This window comes from Spea bombifrons, chromosome 1 (genome assembly GCF_027358695.1).
Source record: "Spea bombifrons isolate aSpeBom1 chromosome 1, aSpeBom1.2.pri, whole genome shotgun sequence".
NCBI lineage: Eukaryota > Metazoa > Chordata > Amphibia > Anura > Pelobatidae > Spea > Spea bombifrons.
In genome coordinates this window covers 42,049,810-42,073,737 of record NC_071087.1, presented here as the reverse complement: position 1 = coordinate 42,073,737, position 23,928 = coordinate 42,049,810, and the positions used below count along the sequence as shown (strand labels likewise).

The 23,928-nt window shown below is 38.3% G+C and overlaps 1 protein-coding gene across 1 annotated transcript in view; it reads left to right on the top strand.

Annotated features, from left to right (window-relative positions):
* The window catches only part of SPATA5 (spermatogenesis associated 5), a 130,316-nt gene extending 106,388 nt beyond the window's left edge, over positions 1–23,928 (top strand). The window contains exons 15-16 of the mRNA XM_053461408.1: positions 86–250; positions 23,652–23,928. Of these exons, the coding sequence (XP_053317383.1) occupies positions 86–250; positions 23,652–23,828 (342 nt within the window). The 3' untranslated portion in view covers positions 23,829–23,928. The remainder of the gene's footprint in view (positions 1–85; positions 251–23,651) is intronic.

The window sequence follows — 23,928 nt, the reverse complement described above, 5'->3', positions numbered from 1 at the left end:
ATACAAAGGTTTGAGGAATAATAAAGTTGAAGTGTGGTTAACTGTTTTTCCTCACATTCATATACATTCTTTCTTTGTCTTTCAGGCTTTAATGCGTCCTGGGCGTATCGACAGGATCATCTATGTGCCATTGCCAGACGAAGCTACACGCAGGGAAATTTTTAAAATCCACTTCCGCTCCATGCCCTTCGACGGTGAGATCTGCCTAGAAAAACTTGTGAAACTGACAGAGAAATACTCTGGAGCCGAGGTAAACATGGGCATGCCGTTTGAATTCCAGTATCATGAACATTTATTAGTAGGACAGAAACTGTGTAAAGCTTAAAGGTGCATGCTGTTGTATCTACACTTTTGTAAGTAAATGAAACTTTAGAAACATCATTCCCTATCCTATCAAATTGGATGTTGACAAGTGAAACTTAAAAAAATCCTCTTTTTAGTAAATAAAATGGCAGATCTGCTAAGGTTTATTTGCTTAACATTCCGGATAGTGGAAAAGTAAGTCAAAGCATCGTAACAGACATCATGGAATGTCAATTGAATGCCGTTATCAAGGTCAAAGTACTCGCTAAGTAGCTACTTGTCTGTATTTGTACATTGTAGAAGAGTGGCAATGACTGCACTAAGATGATGGCATATATATATATATATATATATATATATATATATATATATATATATATATATATACACATATATTACAAAAAAATAAGAAGTAACAGAATATTAAGTGCTTGAGGGATTGTTTAGCCAACAAATCTCAGGCCTTTTGCTGTAAAATGTGTATAAAATGTGTGTTTTCCTGAAGTCCATCAAACAACAATATACAGTATAACAGCAAGTGTCATTGAAGATGAACACACTATTTTTGAAAGTAGTTTTTGATACTGAAGTGGAATTAACACAATTGCAAATGTAGTTACACACCTGTTCATGAGAACCACCTATCGGGCTATTCAATGCAAACAAGAGGATGGTGTCTTCAAATTGTCAGTCTAAGAAACAGAACTGTCTCCGCCTCACTTTATCACATGGAAATCAAGTGAAACCGTCTAAATAACCAGGGGCTCAGAAAGCAAGAGAACAGTAACGTGTAGGTTTTTTACAACCTGCTTGGCAAGTAATACAAACGACGACCCAAAAACCTCTGTTATTTTGCTGTTTTATTCTGTCGTTTAGATATAGTGAGAGTAACCTACACAAAATAGCACAGAGGTTTAAGATGATTGCTGAGGCTTGGCATTTAAAGGAATACAATGCAAGAAGATATTAATCATTGAATGCTCCTGATGCCCGCTAAGAAAGGAATAAGGGGTACCTCACAAGACTCTGGGAAGGGGGAAGAGTTATAATTATCCTAATTTTACTTTTCAGTTCCCTGCATATTTATGGCATTTTGACTTCAAGTTTGACTTCAGTTTGGTGGAGTTTCTGAGTGTTGCCCAGTGAAGGTTCCCCCACCTCTGCCTTGGATCTCTCTAGCTCCAGTTACCAGTGATTATTGTCAGATTCACTTCTCTAGAGGTTTATGCCATATTCTTCTCATTTTGTAAATAATAGATTTAGTGGTGATATCCATAGTTTGGAATATTTTTTTAGACTCTACATCTGGAGTTTCTCCAGAAATTTACCCGGAGCTTGTTTTGACAGCTCATTTGCCTTCATGATATTTAGATATGTTCTGTAACAAATTATGGGGCCCTCCAAGCACAGTGGTGTTTAAGATCACGCACAGATAGACTTTATTCAGCTAATTACAGTGTATGATTACTGATGGGCTACATCAAATCATAGTGTCACAGTACTGCAACATCTTGGGCAACCAAGACTCAAGTTTTTTGTAAATCTTGTATATTTTTTTAACCGCTTTTTATTAAATTGAATCAATTAATTCCATATTAAAACATTTAATCAATTCACTGTGTAGAATAACTATAGATAAATATATAAACAAAAGCTAAATATGTATTATGAATAAATGTAAGATTTAAATAGAAAAGCTTTTTTTTTAGTCCCACCCGGAGACACACTTACTGTCTCATAACTAAAACTCAGTACGGTAAAAGTAGGTAACAAATGAAACCCACAATCAAAGGACCAAAAACATCGCATTGAGGCATAAATGTGAAGCTTCATTATTTGAGTCTATTTTCCTTCCTGACTCGGTGAGAAACAAAAGGCTACAGGTGTTTGTATGTTAATTTGCTCAGACAGGTTTGAGTTTCCAATCTTACGTACATTGGCAGGGAGTTTACTCCTTACTACAATTACCTAAAGGCTACTGCAGGAAGGATGTTTATAGCAAAAACACAAGCATTCTCGGGAACACCTTGTGCTGCCTTGCCTCACAGCTTGAAGGCATGCCAGGTATTTCTGTCTGCCGTGAAGCTGCGATCCAGTCATGGCATTACCCAGAAATAATGGTAAATTCATTGCTAATGGCAGAATAATACAGGGAGGGGTACCAGCTCAGGGCCTCAAACTGTAGCTCTTAACAAAGATGGTGTCTTTCTATCTGATAGTTCTCTGTTTGCACTTTGCTGAAGTATATATGTATTGGATGTTAGCCATTCAAAGTCAGTGAAAGCATTGTTTCTGTTGTGTATGTTCCAAATCCATTAATCTCGGCAGCTGACAAAATCAGCAGTTCTTGCATCGAATTGAAGCCGCTCTGAGTATACTATTTGTGTATTGTGCTGAATATCCAACCTACCATCTTTAGTTATGAATGTTTTATTTGTGTTGGGACTCCCGTCTAGTGCTTCACAAATGTTCCAGTATATTCTGATTTTTGTATTCTGCAACATCTGCCGCATTGGGATACATTAATTTTTCTTTATGTAGTCTTTGGGTTTTTGTCAGGAAATGATCCTTATGTTATATGTCCCTCATTAACTACATAACACGCAGGAACACAAGTCTGTCAATGGAATGTCCAGCTATCTCCTCAAACATCAATGCCGAGGCTGCATAATCATAAATGGTAGTAAAGTACACACACGGTGTAATTATTTCTCCTGACATCTTTGCATATGCTCTATCTTTATTTGCTGTTGACCTGTCAGAAATAAAGGAAGATCTTGTCAATTAGCATTGGTAGTCCTGAGGACACCAAAACAAATACACCTAAATTGTCAAGGCAACTAATCCAGATACAGGTTTTGGTTCTAGTTGATTTAATGATGAAAGGTTTTTCACCAGTTTTAAAGTGGATCAATATTCCCTTTTGTCAGGTGTTACCTAAACCAAATCACAAAGCAGGATTTGTTTACCAAGAGGAGTAAGTCACCCATCTCCATTATTTCTGCTTGACAGGTGGATGTTGAGCTTGCACATATTCAGAGCCAAATAGAGCAATAGAGGCCAACATATACATTGGTCGGAACCCTATCTGTTGTCAATCAAGGCTAATTACTGAATCCCCAAAGAGATTGCCCAAAGTCTGTGCCCATTCTACAAGCATTGTTTTTCCAGTTTATCCAAAGCCTGCAAAGTTTGTGCTTGTACACGCACATTTTATAACTTTAAAAAATAAAAAAAAATAGCCATAAAGAATCTATAATACAACTTATGTTGTGAGTCCTGGAATGCTTCATTTATTTTAATTACTCAAAATAATGTGGAGGAAAAAGGGGTAACATGATAGATGCTTTAAATATATTTCCATAGAATCTTAAGTAGTCTCTTTTACGTGGGACAGTCCTGATTCTTGGGCAAGTGAGGACTGGCACCTTTTTGCCTTGGAGGAGACACATTCTAACACACATGCTAACACACACTTGCACATCCACTCTAACATACATAATACATATGTACATACATACTCATTTACTCACTCCATAACTCCCTCAGTGTCTCTCACTCACTCCCTCATTGCCTCCCTCTCTCCCTTTTCTTACTCTTTTAGCTTGTTTCTCACTTGCTGTGCCTCTCTCACTGTCCCTCCTCCCTTTGCCTGCCTGCCTCGCTTCCCTTACCTTCAAGGAGAGCTCCTTCTGGCACTGTACAAGCAGCAGCGTTAAGGGACCCCACCGTGTTGGCCCCTTTTCAAGAGTTTTGTTCCCCCTCAAAACGTAACAGATGTATAGGTGACAGGTTATGTAAGGGGTATATTTTCCGTTTTAGTATCTGCTAGCACAGTGTGTGGCTTCAGAAAGTATAGGCAGGCCAAGCATGCACAGCATTGGGGGAGTGTACATGTATTGCACCTCCATTAGCAAATTCTGTACTAATACAGTCATGTATAATTTGTATATATAAGTATAGATTTGCTGGTGATTTGACTACATGAACCATCCTCTTGCTATAGTGGGCCATCTAGTGTAGACGAGTCCATCTCACGATAGTGGACTCATCAACACATGATGATAACTTATGACAGATCTATACAGTGTGCTCTCTTTATGTAGAAATAAGGGTTTCAGAAGTGGAAGCGATAGATTGGTAAGTGTGTTGTGATATTATAAAAGTACCAAACAGCATCTTGTTTTTATATTAAGAGAAATAAGGACAAACTGCAAAAAGGTGTATGCTCAGTATTTGTTTCAAGTAATGAAAGACCTGATGAAGTGAACATTACGTTTAAAATGTCTTTCAGATAGTATTGAGTGAAAGAGACAAGAACGTGAAAACAGATTTAATACTGTTGCAGATTTTTTTGTATCTTCTGCCAGGACACTCAAGCTTTGTCCAAGCGGACATTACAATATCATGGTGAGCCAGATTGCTATACCTACAAAGAAATAAAATTAGTGTTTCTGGCTGCTGATGACATCTCCAATTCGGTAAAATATTTGTGGTTTGAACTTAACAAGCAGTTCAAAAAGCAAATCTGAAAAAAATCCCCCTGAAGGAATGCTTAAGAATCCCTAAGTAAAAATGTGCCAGAGCTTTATTACTACACTATAGGTGGTGTCTCCTTAGTGTCCTCAGAGGGAAAGGTTAATGATATTGACTGCAAGGTTTTAAGTTTTTAATTACCAAAAAAGTCCACTTGGTCATAACATGGAGTACATTTGAGTATTGACTAAAAATATTGCCGTTATTCTTAAGAATAAAAATGTTCATGCTTCTTTTGTTAGACATATCATCTTGGAATGTTCACTGCTATGCTTAAGTGAATGAGAAGATCTTCAAAGTCACAAAGTGTTTAGATGGTTTCCCGTGGCTCTGCCCCTTCGGAGTTCAGAGTTTTAGAATATCCCAACAGTTATCCAGGTTACTTAGGTAGCTCTGATTGAACTTTCTGAATTGTGAACCTCAATTAGACATATGAGGGTTAGATATAAGAAGATATTGAAAACCAAAGCTGCTGGTGGGCCTGTGTTAAGAACCAGTGTTCAACATTTATTATTACCAAAGCCCACCAGTTGGTAATTTTCTAACTAATTTATTCTACTCATCTTGGGTTTTCATTATGCCCTCATATCGACAGACTTGATAATAACAACTGTAGTGTGACTATTAAAGAGTTAATCCTTTTTGGCTGGTGTGGTAATAGTATTTACACATCTCATGCTGAAACTGCGTGATTTGTACTGTAAGGAACACTTTATACCCAGTTGTTCTTTTTGGTGTTAGGTATGAGGTAACTACACTAATTGTATAAAACAATTGCATTTGGCATTCGATAATGTGCTTTTATTCATTTAGTACGCAGTGGCCTGTGTATGTCTTCTTGTACAGTTACATGATATAGGTGCAGCCCATCCTTCTTTGTAGGTGTAGCTGAGGACTGCTTGGCTGATTGACTTGAGCAAACCATGCCATGGGATTGAAGACAGCTAAGAAATCACTTGCACGTTGCGTGACAGGAGTAATGAAATGATTAACAGCTGCATTTCTGTAGCTTTTTGCCTGGGGGCTTCATATTTCCTCTGTGATTATATCTATTGTATTGTCCTTTGCAGTAGCAGAGCTAGTGAGGTAAGGGCTTTGCTGCAAGATAGCTTGTAGGGCCCCCCAAACATTTTTTTGCAACAAAACATAACTATAAATAAATTAAACAACAACAACAAAAAATGTATTTAAATAGAAAAATAAGTCATAAACTTAAAAAAAAACCAAGATAAAACAGGTGAGAATTTTAATGGACGTGCGAGAGAATTGCAAAAATTGAAGCTAAAATTGGAAGAACAGCTGAATTGGAGATTTTTGAGTCTTGGTTCTGAAATTCTCCTACAGTTACTTTGAAATGTGTTCCCCATCACATATGTGTTTATTAACCCCATCCTTAATCTTTATTTTATTCTCCCTCACCCTCCTGTCAAATCACTTGCCCCTGTCATAAACCTATTCCCCAATGTAGATCCCCTACTCCCTGCCATATGCCATTCCGTCCTGTATCATAACCCCAACTCCCATATTGTCCACCCAGCCCCTGTATTATAATCTGTTTTCTTTTACCCTTGCTTACATTATAGTAGTTCCAGAGTAATACTGTTTTCCTTTTCTACTGTGAAAAGTGCAGCCATTATATCGACAATATGCCTAGATTGGCTGGCCCAAGTATTTTTGTATGTGTGGGACATAAAAACTGACATTGTTCGCCCCTAGCAGGCAGCACTGATAGTGATAGAAAAGACACAGGGCTAGGTTACTTAGTATGAAGACAAATGCTTAGGCCTTGGGAGGCAGAAAATGTCTGGCTCTACCACTAGTAGTTAAGTGTATGTTACAATTTATATGATGGTAGATATGAGTGCTGAATTCTGCATAAAATAAATTAAATATGTATATGCCAGCAGACCTCCGCTTATACAGGTGTTTGGTCCTAAGGGACTCATTAGTGAAGGGTTAGTACATTAGCTATGCTTAGTGGAACTCTTAAGCGCAAGCTACTCATACACTCAACTGGAGAAGGAATCAAGGAGAAGGGATGATTAAAACATTTACTGGAACTGTGTAAAGAAAGGTTGCATGTTGTGTAGTTTGATTTGTTTCTTTGCAGCGTATAAAAGAAGTAAAAGCTGCACCTTTATTGTACGCAATAGATTTGGAAGTACGATGTATGTGGTAGCCATGTTGTCAAAGATGGTGTTTTTAGTAGCTAATGCTTATACTCACTCATGAATGAACCCTTACCTTAACCTCGTAGAACACCTTTGGAATCTGAACTGGAATCCTGATTGCAAGTAAAGATACATAATTGTGGCCCCAGTTATCTTGACTTGATGGATGGACTTGTGACTTGTGACTTGTTAATCATGATGCTTACTGGAAATAAGTAAAATACACCGAAGGGGCAACTTTCCATACAAGACTTTAAAACCCAATTATACTATAAAAGACTCAGCACATTTGCCACGCGGCTTACTGCAAGCATGGTAACATCAGTTATATTCATTTTAATCATTATCCAAAACTGGATTGTGAAGAGCTATATATTATTAACACATCTACTGGCCTGACCAATAGAAAAACCGCTCTAAAATCACTTAGATTGTCCTCATCTGAACTTACGGCAGACAGCGCTAAAACAAATGTACATTGTCTGTGCTGTTTATGAGAACAAATTATTTTTGTTGGTGGAAATAAAACTAAATTTAACCTCCTTAGCAGAGCATGTAATCGGTTGCTTAATGCATTACATAGCAGGACCGTGCCTCATGCACCATCTTAGAATCTAAAAATACATAATATTAGACGTCTGGAATGAAATCTCTATTTTCTCATAGTCATGTAGTCTCTACAGATCTAAGGTTTTTTTTTTTTTGCATTCAAGCTGCGCTTCTTGGCGCGTAGTTGGTTGTATTAATAGAGCACTGGCCGAATCTGTACCACAGTTACAAAAGGGGAGAATACAAAATTACCAATAACATTAAGTAAAAATAGGGTGAATACGTGTAAAGACTATTAGCACAGAAGGAGAAGAGGGTCCTGCTTTTGCAGGTTTATAAACTACGGGGTGCTGATAGATTAGATGTTTCAGAGCAGATAGAGAAAGCTTGCTTAAACAATCGCCAGCTTCCAAGCCTTTATCCTCTCTCTATCTAGATCCGTATCATTCCCATGTCTGTGTATCATTTGTTAGATTGATACTGTCCGCTCCAAAGTGCATTCATCAGAAATACTCACATAGCTGAGGACTAGATGGTCCTCCTAGAATTCAAGCTATATTGACTACTTTCATAAAAGGGGTTTACCTGAACCAAAAAGGAAAAGGAAGTAACACTTGTAGTATGTTTTCCTATACTCACAGTCTCTGTCTGTTATTTTTATGTTAGCTTGACAAAGGTAAAGCCAACATTGGGGTTGTCTGATTATTTTATTGCAGTGGTGATTCACATAATCTTACTCAGTTATAGCATCTCTCTTTTTATGAATACTTCCTTTCCCATGTCAAGCGTGATATTGTGAGAGGTGTCCTTACTCCTGACTTAGGAAGCCCTTTCGGCCACTGATGACATTGGTGTCTCTTTAAAGTTGGGATGAGATGCTTCCTCTTGCTGATCTGTCTTTGTCCAGTGTTTACACAAAGCTCACTGTAACACTTGCTAAATTCCAAGGCATTCACTCTCTCATTAACCCACTTGACCTTTCTGCACCCTTTGACACTGTAGATCACCCTCTTTCTTTCAATTTTTTTGGCAACAAAACTGTTTCCTGGCTTCCTTCCTGTTGCTCCCTTTTTATTATCATTTCTTGCTTGTCATGCTCCATTGTTGACCTTTTGCTTTGTTCTAGGTCAACTTCACTCATCTTGCTGGCCATCTTGGTTTCACCTAGGTGTATACATTTATATCCCTGCCCCCGATCTCACTTCTACTTTAGGACATTTCTTTATGAAATACCTTAAATTGACTAGAGGAACTTTAGAAACACCAGGACTAGCCAAACTTAGTGCAATGTGTTAGAATATAGGTGTTGTGTAAATATATGGTGCATGGTGTAATAAAGTGCTATAAACTGGAGAGCAGACATGGTGGTTAGGGCCAGATAATGGTATTTGCTCAGAGCAGTAAGAAAAAGGGTTATCAGTCTGTGCATGGTGTGGATCAGAGACGTAACTCTGGATCCACTCAGATGTGCGTGTGGGATAGATATTTGAATTTAAGGGTTTGTTTTTGTTTCTTGGCACATTAGGTTTAGTCTGTAGAGCTATTGGAAGGATCAGACGTCCCTTTGATTAATAATTGTGTATCCTTATTTTGGCTGCTAGTTTCTCTCTCGTTTTTATGAACAATAAGCAGACACTGCTTGTTATGGGAAGGTTAATGAGCCCTCTTTTTCCTTTTCTTATTGTCTATATCACGAGGCCATAATTCCTAACATTCTACATTCACGGAACATTAGCTCTACAATTGTTATTGTCATCTGTGTGATATCTTGCATCCCATATTCACTTTTTGATGGAGGTAAACTTATCAATAGTTGAATTCCATTGCACTTCAGTGTCCAAGCTTCTGGGTCCAATTGTGCCTGTCCTTGTGTCTCATTCTGTTGAATCTAAGCAGTATTCTTTAAAGCAAAACTACCTTTATTCCATTGCACAGTGTTACACAAGAAAATATTTGTGCCCAGTTTAGGCCTTTGTCATTCTGCTAAATGCCTCACTCCGCTTATCTTCATTCTCTTTGTGTATGGCAGGCTTTGTCTTCCTGTGTCTCCATATCTCGTTATCTTGTTTTTGTCTCACTCAGCCTCTCTGATTATCTCACTCTCTCTCTATATATGTGCCCCCTTCTTTGAAGGCAGCTTCCCTCTGCTTCTCTCTTTAAGGATAGACAGGTTGGTGCATTTACACTTCATTCCTTGTTGTCTTTGTAAACATTCCTAGTGGCCGCTTCCCACAACTGCTGTGAGATTGCCAAAATGTACTCATTGGTAAACAAATCAGTAAAACATCCTGCTTTGAAAATAAAGTAACACACACCATCAGCACTCAAGAAAACCAAATTGGTGACAAGTGTAATATGACCAATATCCTGTTTACCTGACATAGGACTGTTTCCCACGTGTTCAATATTTACCTATATCAGGCATTGTTGTGTTTTATAAAATATTTATATTTATAACACTAGAGACTTCAAGCCTATTCCAACATATTGGAGGTAGAAATACAACAGAACATATCATGATCTACATTGATACCTTGTTGATCAGTACAGGAACTTTCTGTCCTTCAATGAGTCCTTCAAAGTGATGTCACTGAATCTGTCAGTGTCAGCTATTGAAACATGAACACAAGAGAATGAGTTAGTACCACTATACAAATCCCACTGATGAAATCTCTCTATGGAAATTATAAAAAGAGCGTGCTCGTGTGTTAAGGGCCGCAAAAAACAGTTTTGTGAGTGGGGATTTGGGGATGTGAAGTTTCGTCTACTTCTCATTATTCAGTGCTAAAGCTTGTTGGATGGACTCTAAGAAGACCACATACAAGGCTTCTCTAAAACATGTTCCTAGGAGTTAAGAAAGAAGGTTGAAAAAAAATGAATTATGAAAGTCAATTTTGTTTATCACCAAATAAACATCAATAGGAGGAAATATTTATATTAACCAACTATGCCAAGTATGTTTTCTGCAACACGCTCCAGGGAGAGTTTTATTCTTCTTCAAAGTAATGACATCTCAGCACACAAAGAAAAAATGAACAATGCCATTGAAAACAGACCAACGGGTTTATGAAAGCCGTCTAAATTTAAAGTCAGACTTCAAAACAAAATGGAAAAAGATCCAAAAACGCTTTAAATTCTCCCCCCATAAATCTCTACATTGTTCATCCTGAAATTCCGCTTCCCAGAGTTTTTTTTTTCAGAAACAGTCCATTCCTAAGATATAACTAAGAGACTGGCTTATAACAACCTTAAAAAGAAGTCTTAGCGGAGTGAAAGTCTCAAAAAAAATACAATAGCAAGATTTAAGACCTTCCGATGTGTTATGTAACAGCATAGCAGGAGAATTACCGCATGTATTCCATGTATAGTGAACTTGTGATTATGTGCCGTCCTATCTTTTACCTACTACCACACCTTCTCTACTACTCCCATGAGGATGGGACTTGCAACAACATATTGTAACAACGTATTATGTAGCATGATTTACTAATATACTGGTATCCATTTATAAATGTCTCATATGTATCATCCAGGTGACAGTGCCACATGTCCACTCATTGATACAACTCACCTCAGCACCTCTTGCTGATGACTAATGTGTATGGAATCTAGTTTTATCTCTCTTTAAAAGCCCAACTATCCTAACTGTACTCGTAAAGAGCGCCTGACGTCTCTGTTTTGTCTTATATATGTGCCACGAAGGTAAACAGCTCTTCAGCTTCATATCTTTTTAAACATTGATGAAGCTCATACAATTACCTACATTGTATGACATGCTCTTACATCATGTATGAATATTATAGTACAGAGGATAATATATGAAATGCCACCAGGTTTCTAACATCAATATTGGGACCTCGACTTGATGGCCACCATTGCTACACGGAGTCATTCTGGGAATACGGGACCTAAAAAATCTTGAGCTATTCAATTTTAAAACAGTAATTTATGTATATTTTTCACTTAAAAAACAAAACAATACAATATAGAGATTTGGCAGTTGTAAACCTTGTCAGTATAATCTGTAGAATTCCAGGTAACGTGTGTGTAAATCTGTGTTGCACATCAGTCCTCGAGGGCCACAAATAGGCCCAGAATCATACGTATCTTTGCCTAAGAACAAAATAGTTCGGATTTATTTATTTTGAAATTTGTAATTGGGATGCCTGTGATCAAGCAGGGATGTCCAAATATTCGTGGCTTATTTGCAACCTTGAGAACTGCCGTTGTGCCTTCCTGGTATAGATTCCTACATAAATATTTTTAATTATATAATTAATATATTTTTAATAATATTTAATCTACTATGAAGTAAAAAAATCACCGTCAAGAAAGAAAAAAACCCCTGTGTTCTTAGCGAAGCTTTAAGGTTTGTGGTCATATGAAGGTGAAGATTGAGTCCACGACTCGTGTTCTGTTTTGCTTGTTTGGCTTTTAATGTTCATTAAAGCCCTCGGTTACTATGTGGTCCTCCTTCCAACCTGTGGGCAGCCTCCTACAACTATCTCAAATGACTTGCACATGGAGCTGAGGTTAGCCTTTATTTCTCTTGGCTTGTCCCCATTGCAACAGACACTTCCTTTCCGCCTTAAAAGGACGGAGTGATGTTCAGCTGACTGGGCTCGAGCCCAGCACTTGATTTATACATTATTTAATTTCCTTCAGAAAATTGAAAACAGTGCTTTCAGGAATGGAAGTTGATATTTTTTTTTCATTTGCTTCAGAACTCTTTTAGGACTAATATAATCAGTGCTTGCGCATATCAGCTTGTTTATGGAGGCTCGAAGTAATGGAATGAGGAGCTGAAGGGCGTTTTATACATTGCATGGATTTGCACGTTCAGTAAACACAGTAACTCAGACACAGAACAGAACATTGAGTCAATAACTCTCGGTTGTGAGAGGGGGTGCTATATAGACCTGAACGCACAGGCCTTCCAAATCTGTGTATTATTATTTATTTTTACATATATATATATATATATATCATATTCCACAGTGCTGTGTAGAACAGCATTTCTGAAAACGGCTACAAAACCAACCTCATTTCATTTAGATTGTAAGCTCTTTTGAGCAGGGCCCTCCTCACCTGTTGCCTCTGTAAGTCAATTTGTTATGTTACATGCTACTTGTTATGTCCTGTCTACCCATTGTACAGCGTTACAGAATTTGATAGCGCTATATAAAACAATAAATAATAAAAATAATAATTTAGAAATGACCATCCAGTGACCATTCAGTCATTTCCTTATTGATTTTTCTACAATAACATTTCCAGAAAACACAATATTACAGATCACATTAGGGTTCCATGGAGAACGTACAACGATTACAAGATATGTAGGTGATTTGGGAATGCTAACATGCTGGGTCCATGGGACAAATGCACCTACCAGCCCACAGAGATGGAACAATTGTTTGCTATAACAAATATATTATAAAAATAGTTTGATGTTTGAAAATCTAGAGTTCTATGTTGCTTCTCCTTTTTTTAGGGTTGCGTGTGACGAGTTGTATTTTGGCTCTTCCTACCTCCAAAGAAGTTTCTGAAGGTTGTTTTATATCAGAAGACATATCTAACCTTGCTTCATAGATTGACTAAAAGTAAAATACAGACCTGTCAGCCACGTGACCTACGCATCTACAGTTCTTACAGAATAAGATGTGGAAATGCACTAGAGATACAGTATTTCAGATATGTTTAAATCTAATGGAGACAGGAGACTGGCCCAGTGGGTCGGTGCCTGATGGCACTACACAGGTATCCTTGTTACGGCTCAGATGCCAGATCCCATCCTTAAATGTGCGGCTGGGTGTGTACAGTATGTGTGCAGGATAAGTTTAAGAGCTTGTATCCAACAGTTAGCTGTGCTTACGTCATTTTAGTACCAGGACTGAATAAAGACATTAGAATAGGCTGTTTCTGCCACATCAACATAAGAATTATGTGCACGTTGGCACCGAATAGGAAAACTGCCTTAAGTGACCGTTTATTTAGCGAATGCAAAGCCATTTGCAATTCATAATATTCTGGAGGAGACGTTCCAAATTCTTTTTTATTTTAAATGCTAAATACACGTTTTCTATGTGGTTTCTCGGGCAGTGTCGCTGTGGCCCTAGACAGGTGACATTTATCACCAAAGGAAATAAGAGATGCTTAACAAATACTGGATGTGTGCTATGTGTGAAAGGTGGACTGAAAGTCAAAAAGAAACATGCCTTTCGGTTTTCAGTTTCTGCTTATCATCACAATGTAGTACCCCTCCTTTACTGTTGGGTGTAATGGTAACCTTAGACACTCTGCTTCTTATTCAATATGCAATATCTGCAGGATCTAATTCCATATGTAGCAAACAGACAGAAGAGCACACCTTTGGGGCGATACCAAGCACCGAAAAAAAAATCAGAATATTAATATCAACTCCATCCTTTTTTTTTTTTTCCGCCATATTCCAAGTGCACAGACCCAGCACCTCAGGACCTCTCATGGTTTAAACAAAAAAACAACACTGTGGAATATCTAAAATTGAATAAATGCAAATGAGTCTGGAAACACCTGTTTAGCATTTACTTTAGCTGCAGAGAGGCCTATGTGGTATTTGTATTTATTGCACTGGAACATTTTGAAAAGTCTCTATAATTCTACAGTGATTGTTGAATTGGTTCAGGGCTGACTCTGCAATGCTCTCGGAGCGAGGGGCCACATATGTTGCGAAAGAGTGCCAAGATTGTTTGAGTATTGCAGCTAGGTCAGGAAATTAAAAATTAACTCCGGAGAAGCTTTTGGCACTGCTTTTTGAATAATGTGTCCATTAGGAACTGGATTCCTTCTCTGCACCCTTTCGGGAAGTAAAGAAGTGTTTCTCCAGAGGCTAAGCCGTCGATAGGTGAAACGGGTTTGTAACTGAATAAATATCCCTGCTACTTTTGCTATGTTCTATGTAATACAGTCCCCAGAATATGTACCGTAAAATGGAATGCATTTATTGCTAAAGATCAGTGTAGGCCACATGCAACAGGCAAACGCCATAACTCCATTACAAATAGCGACTTTATGCAAGTCAAATATTGAAACATCCATTCTTAGTTTGCTTGGCATTTTATCCAGTTTGGGAACAGTAAGAAAATGGATATAGCTGCATTACTTCAAATGGGGTCTTTCGCCCAAGTTGATAAGTTTTGCCAACTCAGATGTTAGGGGTCATCTGTGATTGCATATGAAGAAGCGACCTCTGAGGTCCCTAAAGCTTATTTAACTTTACTTTCTCTATGTTGACCCAATAAAAGGTATCAACATCAGCAAAAGAATAATATTGTAAATATAAAATGTAAAAATCCAGTTGAGTTGTATGTACAGTATCTAGTCTCTATATATTAAGTGTGTGTGTGTGTGTATATATATATATTTAAAACAACACAGAATCTTTTGATGGCAATATTGGTGTTTACTTTTGTGTCACATGAAAATCATTCCCTGATATATAATTAATGGAGATCATTTTCTGATGATTGAATTTATTCCCACATCCAATGAATTTAAATTGCAAAATCACCACAGTTACAGTGACAATTATACATAAAAAAGTATATGACTCAACTGATTAATAGTACATTTGTCCCAAAACACTGTGTTCTGTAGTAACTAAGAGAACACTGTCATGTACACAGAACACACACACGGTGTACCCCGCTTTAATACAACACAGTGCTACATGTTCTCCCAACCCTGCCTTCCGCATCAGTCATTGCTTTCTCCCCCCCTTTCTCTCCCAAGAAAAAAATATTTCTAAAAGCAACATTTAAAATATTTACTGGCTTTCCACTTAATAAAGTTTGTGGAGACAATATTTACAGTTCCTTTTAAGACTGTGGGAGTGTTTTTTCCTCAAGGGTACAGCACTAAAATGTGTCAGCGCCTACAACAAATTATAGTCCTGCAGAGAATCCACATTTCTATAGGATCAATTTAGAGCGGAACAGTGATACACAGTCATTTCCTCTTAAGAATGAAGTATGCCTTGGGGAAATTAGAGTGGCATTCCTAGCTTTGCTCTTACTGCAGATGTTTCTCTCCCCGAACAATAGGTATGATCTGCGGGGCATGAATCACTGTGTCATCACCAGAGGAAGCATAGTTCGTAGCATCTTTGGAAAACAGATCCTGTGAATGAATAAACAAACAGATTTTAATCATTGACACCAATAAACTGTTTACAACCAGTGGGTTGCATTCGCCTACATTGGGAGGAAGCAAAACAGGTCATCGAGTTTGGTGACAAAAATATTGTATGTGTAGAAGTCTTAGTCTTAGTGTGTAAATAGCTAAGATGCCTATGAAAAGCGCCTAATGGCTACGACCATGGCACTAGGCGGACTTACGAGCAAGACACACTTTATCTAATGTATCAGTTCGTCATACCCCTTGAATGTAATAAGCATGATTTAAATAAAAGATAATCATAAAAAGGCAAAGGGGGTTGAGCTTTGTGTAGTCTCCACTCACTTTGTGGCCACCCACTTTTCTAGCACCAGTGGGTTCCACCAATGTTCTTGGTACCTAGGGGGATATGGACCGTAAATATGGCCCTGTCTTTGTCATTGGCTGTCCAGTAATCAATAGCACAGGTTGATTGGTTGAATTTTGCAGTAGGCAACCAGCCATTGGATAAAATGTTTATCTTTATCAGATACTTTTAAACCCATCTCTACATTTATTAATCCTATGGTTTTCTGTGCAAAAACTTTCAAGGAACACTTTTAAGCAGAGACACTTTAAATGCCCCAAGCTCTTCAAAACAACCACCATATCGGTAGGCTACTGTTGGTCGTGTTTATTTTATAAGGCCGCTTACCTAATCACTATAGAAAGTATGTTTTTCAGGATGCTCAAGCGCGATATTTTCATTTCCTGATTAACATATATCGAACGTTCTTAATGATTCCTGTTTGCATTCATCTCTTAATGTAACGTCTGGTAGAGCCACCTCTAATAGTATTAAACCATCTGCCAGCTGGACCACTTTAAAGGCTCTCAGAAAAAGGAAACATTACATGAGTACTTTGTACAACCTAAAGTATAATCTATTGGATTATGTTTGGTACAACTATGTTAATAGCTAGCTTGTGTACACGAACAGTTCTGCAGTCATTAATTGTTTTACATCAGCTTCATTTACTCACGTAATCCATTCATTATAATGTCCTAACTAAAGCATATTGGATGTTTATACAAGGTTTGCAGCTCCATTTCCTCCCTGGCTTGTTTCTGTATAAGATGACATTTGTTTAGTGCCTTTCTACATGCAGATGTTACTTCCTTTCACAATCCCATGGCCTATTCCCCTAAATGGCAATCTTTCCCCCTTCAGCTTTGCATCTAAAAATAGGCAGGATTTTCATGGCATGTGACGCTGCAACAAGGGACCTGAAAAACTCAATTGATTTATTCTCTATCCTGTCAAAGAAATTAAGGTTGCTTACATTAAAGGGGGGGGGGGACATACCTTCTCTGCTCCTCCTGCTCACTACACGTATGAGAAAATACTGGGGACAAACATGTGAGATTTGTTATGACCTGGGCCGTGCAACAGTAGGCTGGCTTAGAGTCATTAGAGTGGAGGTCAAGCAACATCTCTAGTGGACGTAACAGGCCTGTGTACAATCTTTCCTGTGTAATTCTTCCATAACAGAAAACATCTGACTTGCTTGGAAGTTTCCAATGTGAAGTGCTCTGACATAAGAAAATACCATTGCTATTTCAGTCCATGCCCGGAGCATATAAGATGTATGTACTTTTATTGTTGGTATTTAGCTCTATGCAGTAATCTGAAAATGAAAAGACAGCTAGAAGTTTTCAAGAACGTCTGCTGCATTACTGAGAGGCAGATTGTCCCGGCAGTCGGGCTCCCTGGTGACCCTTTACTCAGTGGTCCAGTTGGGGAGATCAGAGTTCTCCTTTGAAACCTGTCCAATTACACTTCGGTGGCGTTAGAGGCTCGTAGGTAAGTGGCGGCTAGCTGGGTCAGGCCTTACAGCAGCTTCCAGCCAAAATATGTGACTGCTTACGATAGGAAATAGGAGACCTGTTTTGGGGCCATGGCCAAGCCTCCTCGCTGTTCAGAAAGGAGAGGCCAACTGAACTCTGGTGCAAGAGAAGAATGCACTGGGAACATTAAAACGCACGTCCCAGTGGCTGTGCAAATATATGTACCGTATGAATAAATATAATAAAAGCCAGGTGCAATAAGTGCAGTCATATTTGAAGTACAATAGTCATACTGTAAGACGAGATACAATAGCTATGAATATATGAGGCAAGAAGGCCTTGGCCCTGTAAAGCCGAGCTAAAAAGCCTTGAAGGAGCACTGTGATGGTGATGCCCTACTTTGTTGGATGCCATGACACTGATTTTAGTATAGGATAAAGAGGTGCTTTCGAGTAAAGTAAGAGTCCATGAGTAGCTCCATAAGGTTTTCTCTTTTTAGGAAGAGGGCAGCAGCTGCCAAAGAAGAAGTGTTTCTGAAGCATACATTGATCATTTAGAGGAAAAGCCTTCCGTAACGCACACACTATTTATCTAGCCCTATTTACTGGCCTTCTAAAGCAGTTTTCACTGTGCTGCAACATGCTTTTTAAATTATATATCACATATTTAATATGGTGTACATAATTTGATGAGTTTTATTATCCTCTGCGGTTTTACCATTATTTTAAGGATGCGTCAGGTGGCATATATGGCCTCGGCGAGTCAGAGAGTAGAATATATTTCCCCAATAAGCCTTTAGGCTTCTATTCACATGTCTGGTTGCTACCATGTCCTTCTGTGAGGATCACTTCTTCACTCCATACCCTGGAGGGAGATAGAATGCCTTCCTGCGTGTGACTGTATATGCTTCTGTTTTCAAAAAGATCTTTAAAAAAAGCACCTTTCTAAGAAAGACATAAAATGTGTTATAATTGGTACATTTTTGAAAAATAGTTTGTTATATGAGGAAGTAAATCTTCCAGGCATGTTGAAACCAGTGGGAGAAATGTGTGGCCCAAATCATCCCCACCTGTTGAACGTGCATTTAAAATACTGCTCTTTGCAGGATTCCACACTTTAACTCATTCTGTACTAAGGTACTCCACAGTTTGACCTCTGTGGTGATAAGGAAACCTCTTATTATCCCATGTATCTGTGGTATGCAAGACAAACATCTAAGCAACTTATTATAGCCAGATTGCTTTTCCATTTCATTTATTTAAATTTAAAAATAATTGTCCCAGTTGGTCTCTTAAGCTGTGCAGTCACCTGCTTCTATAGAACTGGTAAAAAGGTTCTTTTTTTACAAGTGATTCTTGTAAATCCACCAACAGCAGTGAGGGGCGTAGGCAAGTTGGGGAGATCCTCTGGTCAACCTTATCTGGGCCAAGAAACTATAAAATCAGTTATGGCTTCTACTAATCGAGGTGGTTATTCAGCTAGGGCAGATGGATGGCCACATGCACTTTGGGACTGGCCCTGCCCCCCCCCACACACACTTCTTACAACACCCACCAGAACAGGCAGTGTCTAAAATGTGTGGCCAGTATACACTTGGAAAAGCCATGCCACACTGCAACATGGAGTAAGAATATAGGTATATGTTCAAAGCTTTACATTATTTATTTGAGGGTACTCCGGACGTTAATATTTACACCTTATATCTACATCATTAGTTTATCAAAATAAAAAACCTTTATTTGTAAGTATTTGCTACATTTTATCTGAGTGCCAACAGATTCCTGCACTGTGTATTATGCTAGCGCTTAATAAAGGATTTCAATAATTCTGTACTTGTTAGATCAGGGAGTGAAAAATAACATCAACACACATAAGACATACTAATACAGAATGAGAGGGTCCCGCGCTGTGGAGCTAACAGTCTTTTAGGGGGCTGAGGGGGAATGAGACAAAGTGAGAGACGGAGTGGCTGAGTATGATTTAATTAAGGGTGATATGGAGTTTTAGTGACTGTTTAAAGTTAGAATAGGTAGTATTTGTCGCTATCAGTCATAATCACAGTTAATGTAGACTATCATTTCTGGAAACACGAGGGTACAGGCACCTTTGTACATCCCATGTTTTCATTTTGACACTAAATTCATGAATTCATTGCATTTTACCTTGATACATATGGCTTAGAGACTGAAAAGGTTGTTGGGAAAGAAAGTTCTATGACACCAGATATTAATGCTCCCTTTTGTTAGACCACCAGAGATTGTGGAAGCGAACCTCACACCCCATGTAAAAAGAAGTGGAGACAGGGGTGAAGGGGTCATAATATTCCTGCACTCAGCCTTATGTTACCTAGTCTAACCTCTGTGTTCCCAGTGTGGCTGTTTAGACAGATGTCATGCTGCCAGCTGTCTAACACTGCTTACTATTTCCCAGGAGAACAAGTGTGAAAGACACCAAGCAGTTCATGTAAATATTATTTATATTTAAAATATGTATATATATATATAATACCCCTGTCTGATTTTCTGCATTATTGCATACTAGATTGTCATCCAAAACTAATATTAAAAGAAAAGGAGATACTATTTGTACTTGTCATAAATGTATGAATTTATGAAACACCCAGTGCCCCTCTGTGCCATCACCATCTAAGACTCAAACCCTTGATACACTCCCTTCCACAGAAATGATTGCAATCAAAGATTTCCTTTAGTTATTGACCAGTCTCTCACAGCACTAAATTTCAGTAAGGTGTTTTTGGTCCTGATTCAGGAGAGTGTCCTCTAACCATGACACTGCCAGCGCTAGGCTTTACTGTTGGAATGAGGTTCGTAATACTGTGTTTGTTTTTCCCCCAGAAATATTGGGGCTTATATCACCCAGAAAGGTACACTTTTGTGTCATTGGTACATAGAACTTTGTTCCGCATCTCCTGAGCAACATCCTAATGCTTCTTGGAGAGCAATGTTTTTTGCCTTGCTTCCTTGCCAACTATCCCATTGTTTGCCCACTGTGTCTATTTGGTAGTGGAATGATGAACATTGATCTTTGCTGAGATGAGAGACCAGTAGAATTATTGATGTTCTAGGGTGATTTCTTTGATGGTTTTATACCTTTATGTTTGAGAGATTAAGGCAGATAGATCACTCACAGGAAGATTCACTACTGTCTTAAACTTTGTCCTTTTGCTCATTATGGCTGTGCTAGTGGTTTGTGGGTGCCTGATCCTTATAACTGGTTGTGTAACACTTCCTAGACTGATACTAATTGTACATGCAAAGGAAAACCTGGCTTTGTATAGAACAGGTTAGTGTGTCCAATCAGCAACCTGCTTCACCTTAGAAACCAGTTAAGCTGGTCAACTACCAGTTGGCAACTCTATCAACCAGTCATACGCAGGGCCCTTGGTAAAATATGTATGTGTAATATCTCATTAATGCCACTTGATTCCCTTAGTTTTACATTTGGAGAGAGAGAGAAAGAGAGAGCGATCTCAGCAAAACAATCGCTGCTTGCAAGTAGGCATTTTTTTATAAAGCAGATTGGGCGAAAAATGTGTTAAGCGTCCACTATCTATCTACATATGTCCTTTGTAAATTATTCCCGGGTACTGCCACGATATTACTATGAAGGACTAAAAGTGATTTTATGGTGTTGTTGGATATATACGTGTCTAGCTGTTCCTTTGGAGTGCCATCGGAATAGTGTTTTGGCCAAAAATAAGTATACAAAGGGCAGTGATAGGCAAGGGGCTGTTGCATCGCTTTGAGGGACGGTTCCCAGACATAAAGAAAATGGTTGAAATGGGGCATGAATGGGAAAGGCCATTTTTTTAGTGGTCTAAAAATTCTCCTGATCCCTTCAACAGAAATCCACTGTTTTTTAGCTTCATTGGCCCTGTAGAAACCAGCCACACGGCACTAAGTGTAATATTGTTGCATGACAAAGCCACCTAAAGCCGGGCATGTTTTTGTGAAAGCTTCCTAAACCATGCTGCTAAATCCCTCTAAAATGTGACTTCCATCAGCACAGCACAAGCAGAGCAACAGCAAATGAACAAATAAGGGGAAATATGCTGAATGAGCAAACAAGTAGGTTTGAGCTGGTGCTTTTGGTTCACAGATACGGGCACACTGTGAATACCAATCGCTGCGCTCTCTGCTGAAAACCCACAATATCTCTCTTTATCCAGCAAGCTCTTTTCACCGGAGCAATGTGTCTTTCTGTCTTTAGAATGACGCTCGCTTCAGTCTGCTTCCGCTGTCTGTAGCCCAGAGATGTGGAAAACCCAATTCAAGCACAACTAAAACCTTTATCCTGTCTAAAAAAAGGAAGGTTTATCTAGTTCTCTATTTTACTACTTAATGCTTGATCAGGGCTTTAGGTATCTAGCATTATGAATAAACATCATGTGGAAAGGATGGATTTTACCAACAAGAGAACAAAAAAAACACAGAAAGTGCAGGAGTGCTATTGATTTTTGCCTATTTTATTGCAAATGGTAGCAATGTATGGAAGAGCTTCCAAGTATATGTGTCAATAGGTTCCTAAGGAAAATGCTAAATAGTGATGCAAAAATGGACAACATGGTTACGTAAGAGAAAGTAGATGTAATCCAAATATAATAAGTATTCTAACTGAATTTGTGGTATAAGACTGCCCCCCAAGATTGAAAAGAAAAGCTCCTGACTTTAAGAAGGCCCTATTAGAAAAAAAATCAAAACGACTCTTTTTTCACACTCTCACCCTGTCTGTCAATGTCTCTCGACTATCTCACCCAATCTAACAATCAAACTCTCTGCTTGGTTACATACTATTATCTCTAATTCCAGTTAATATTTCTTTTATTTGATAATTGTTTGTACAAAGTTTATATCCAAGCGGTGTTACTATACAAGTGCATCTCGGTGTGTCTGCAGAAGTGCGTGATGGCTGCTACTTCTCAGACTCCTTCTGCTTCAATTATTAAAACAATCCGTAGCAGACCAAAAAATGCAATTTTGTTAAAATTGTTAAATTCTCCTTTTGAGAGGGATATTAATAATTTCAAAACTTTTTAGTGGTGCTTCTCTATTGATTCTTCATTTTCTGTTCTCGTGTGTCCCGTGCACCTTGGTACATTCTCTGTAAATATGACACAAATCCCTTAGGGCGTTTCTGCAAGTATTTACTGATTTGGCTCTTGTAAATCTGGCTGGGAAGTTGGTGAAGACATACAGATGTTAGTGTATTACTGTATAGATTTTTTACTTAGGGTATTAACTGGACTGCATTGTGTTTTTATGTTAAGGGACTGTCAAATAATAAAAAAAACAGTACTTTTTCACAAAATAATTTCTATAACAAAATGCAGAATTAGAAACATTCCTAGTACTGTTGAGTGCCTAAAGCATTTCCCAGAATGCATTCTTTAATAAAGCAAAATGTTCCCGTATTCATAATTTTCTAAGGAATGCTCAATAGCAAGGTGACAAAAAGCAGACAGTGATGGGTTGTTTAGGAAGAGAATAAGCTCGTGAAATTACATAGCTACTAAGATAGGTTTTTTTCTACTTTATATGCTAAAGAGCACAATAAATGGTTTGTCAAAATGGAAGAACATCCTTAATGTCCAAAAGCCCCCCCAACATCCCTGTGCCCTAAAGTAGGTTTATATGAGACACACTCTACTTCCATGCCACCTAGACCTGTCTAGCAGGCTACTGTGTGACTGTTTCTCGTGGGCTTGTGAATTTACAGTAACGGACACCTGGTACACATAACACACAGATATTTATGGCGATCAAGAATGGCATTGCGAGCGAAGCAAGGATTGGCAATGACTGCCCATTTATAGGGAATAATGGGTCTGGTCATTAAAGGGGTGAGGCCACTGGAGCCTTGGTGTATAAACCGTATCACTTCACTAGTCAAGGGCTGATCTGGCTCTGTATAGAGTGGGGTGTGTCGGGACCCCGCATCTGCAACCCAGAGGATTCGGTTATCGACCTCAGACAAACCCCCCTTAAGAAATAGCCCCCGAGGGTTGTATGTTATATAAAATAATTCGTTTGGAATTTGGAATTAAAACAAGATAATATAACATATGCTTCTATTTTTACATCCTTGTAGATCGCTGCGCTCTGCAGAGAAGCTGCCCTTCTGGCTCTTCAAGAAGACATTCAAGCCCAGTGGATTATGAGAAGACATTTTGACCAAGCCTTGGCCATCGTAACACCAAGAATACCAGATTCACTCATTCAGTTTTACGAGGCTTACCAGCAAAAAAGTGGACTGCATAATTTATAAGCTTATTTTTCAGCTTTATTAAAATAAAATCAAGCAATTATTTCAACCAAATATCATTGGAATGCACCATTTTTCAAAATAAATATTTTTAAAAATACAA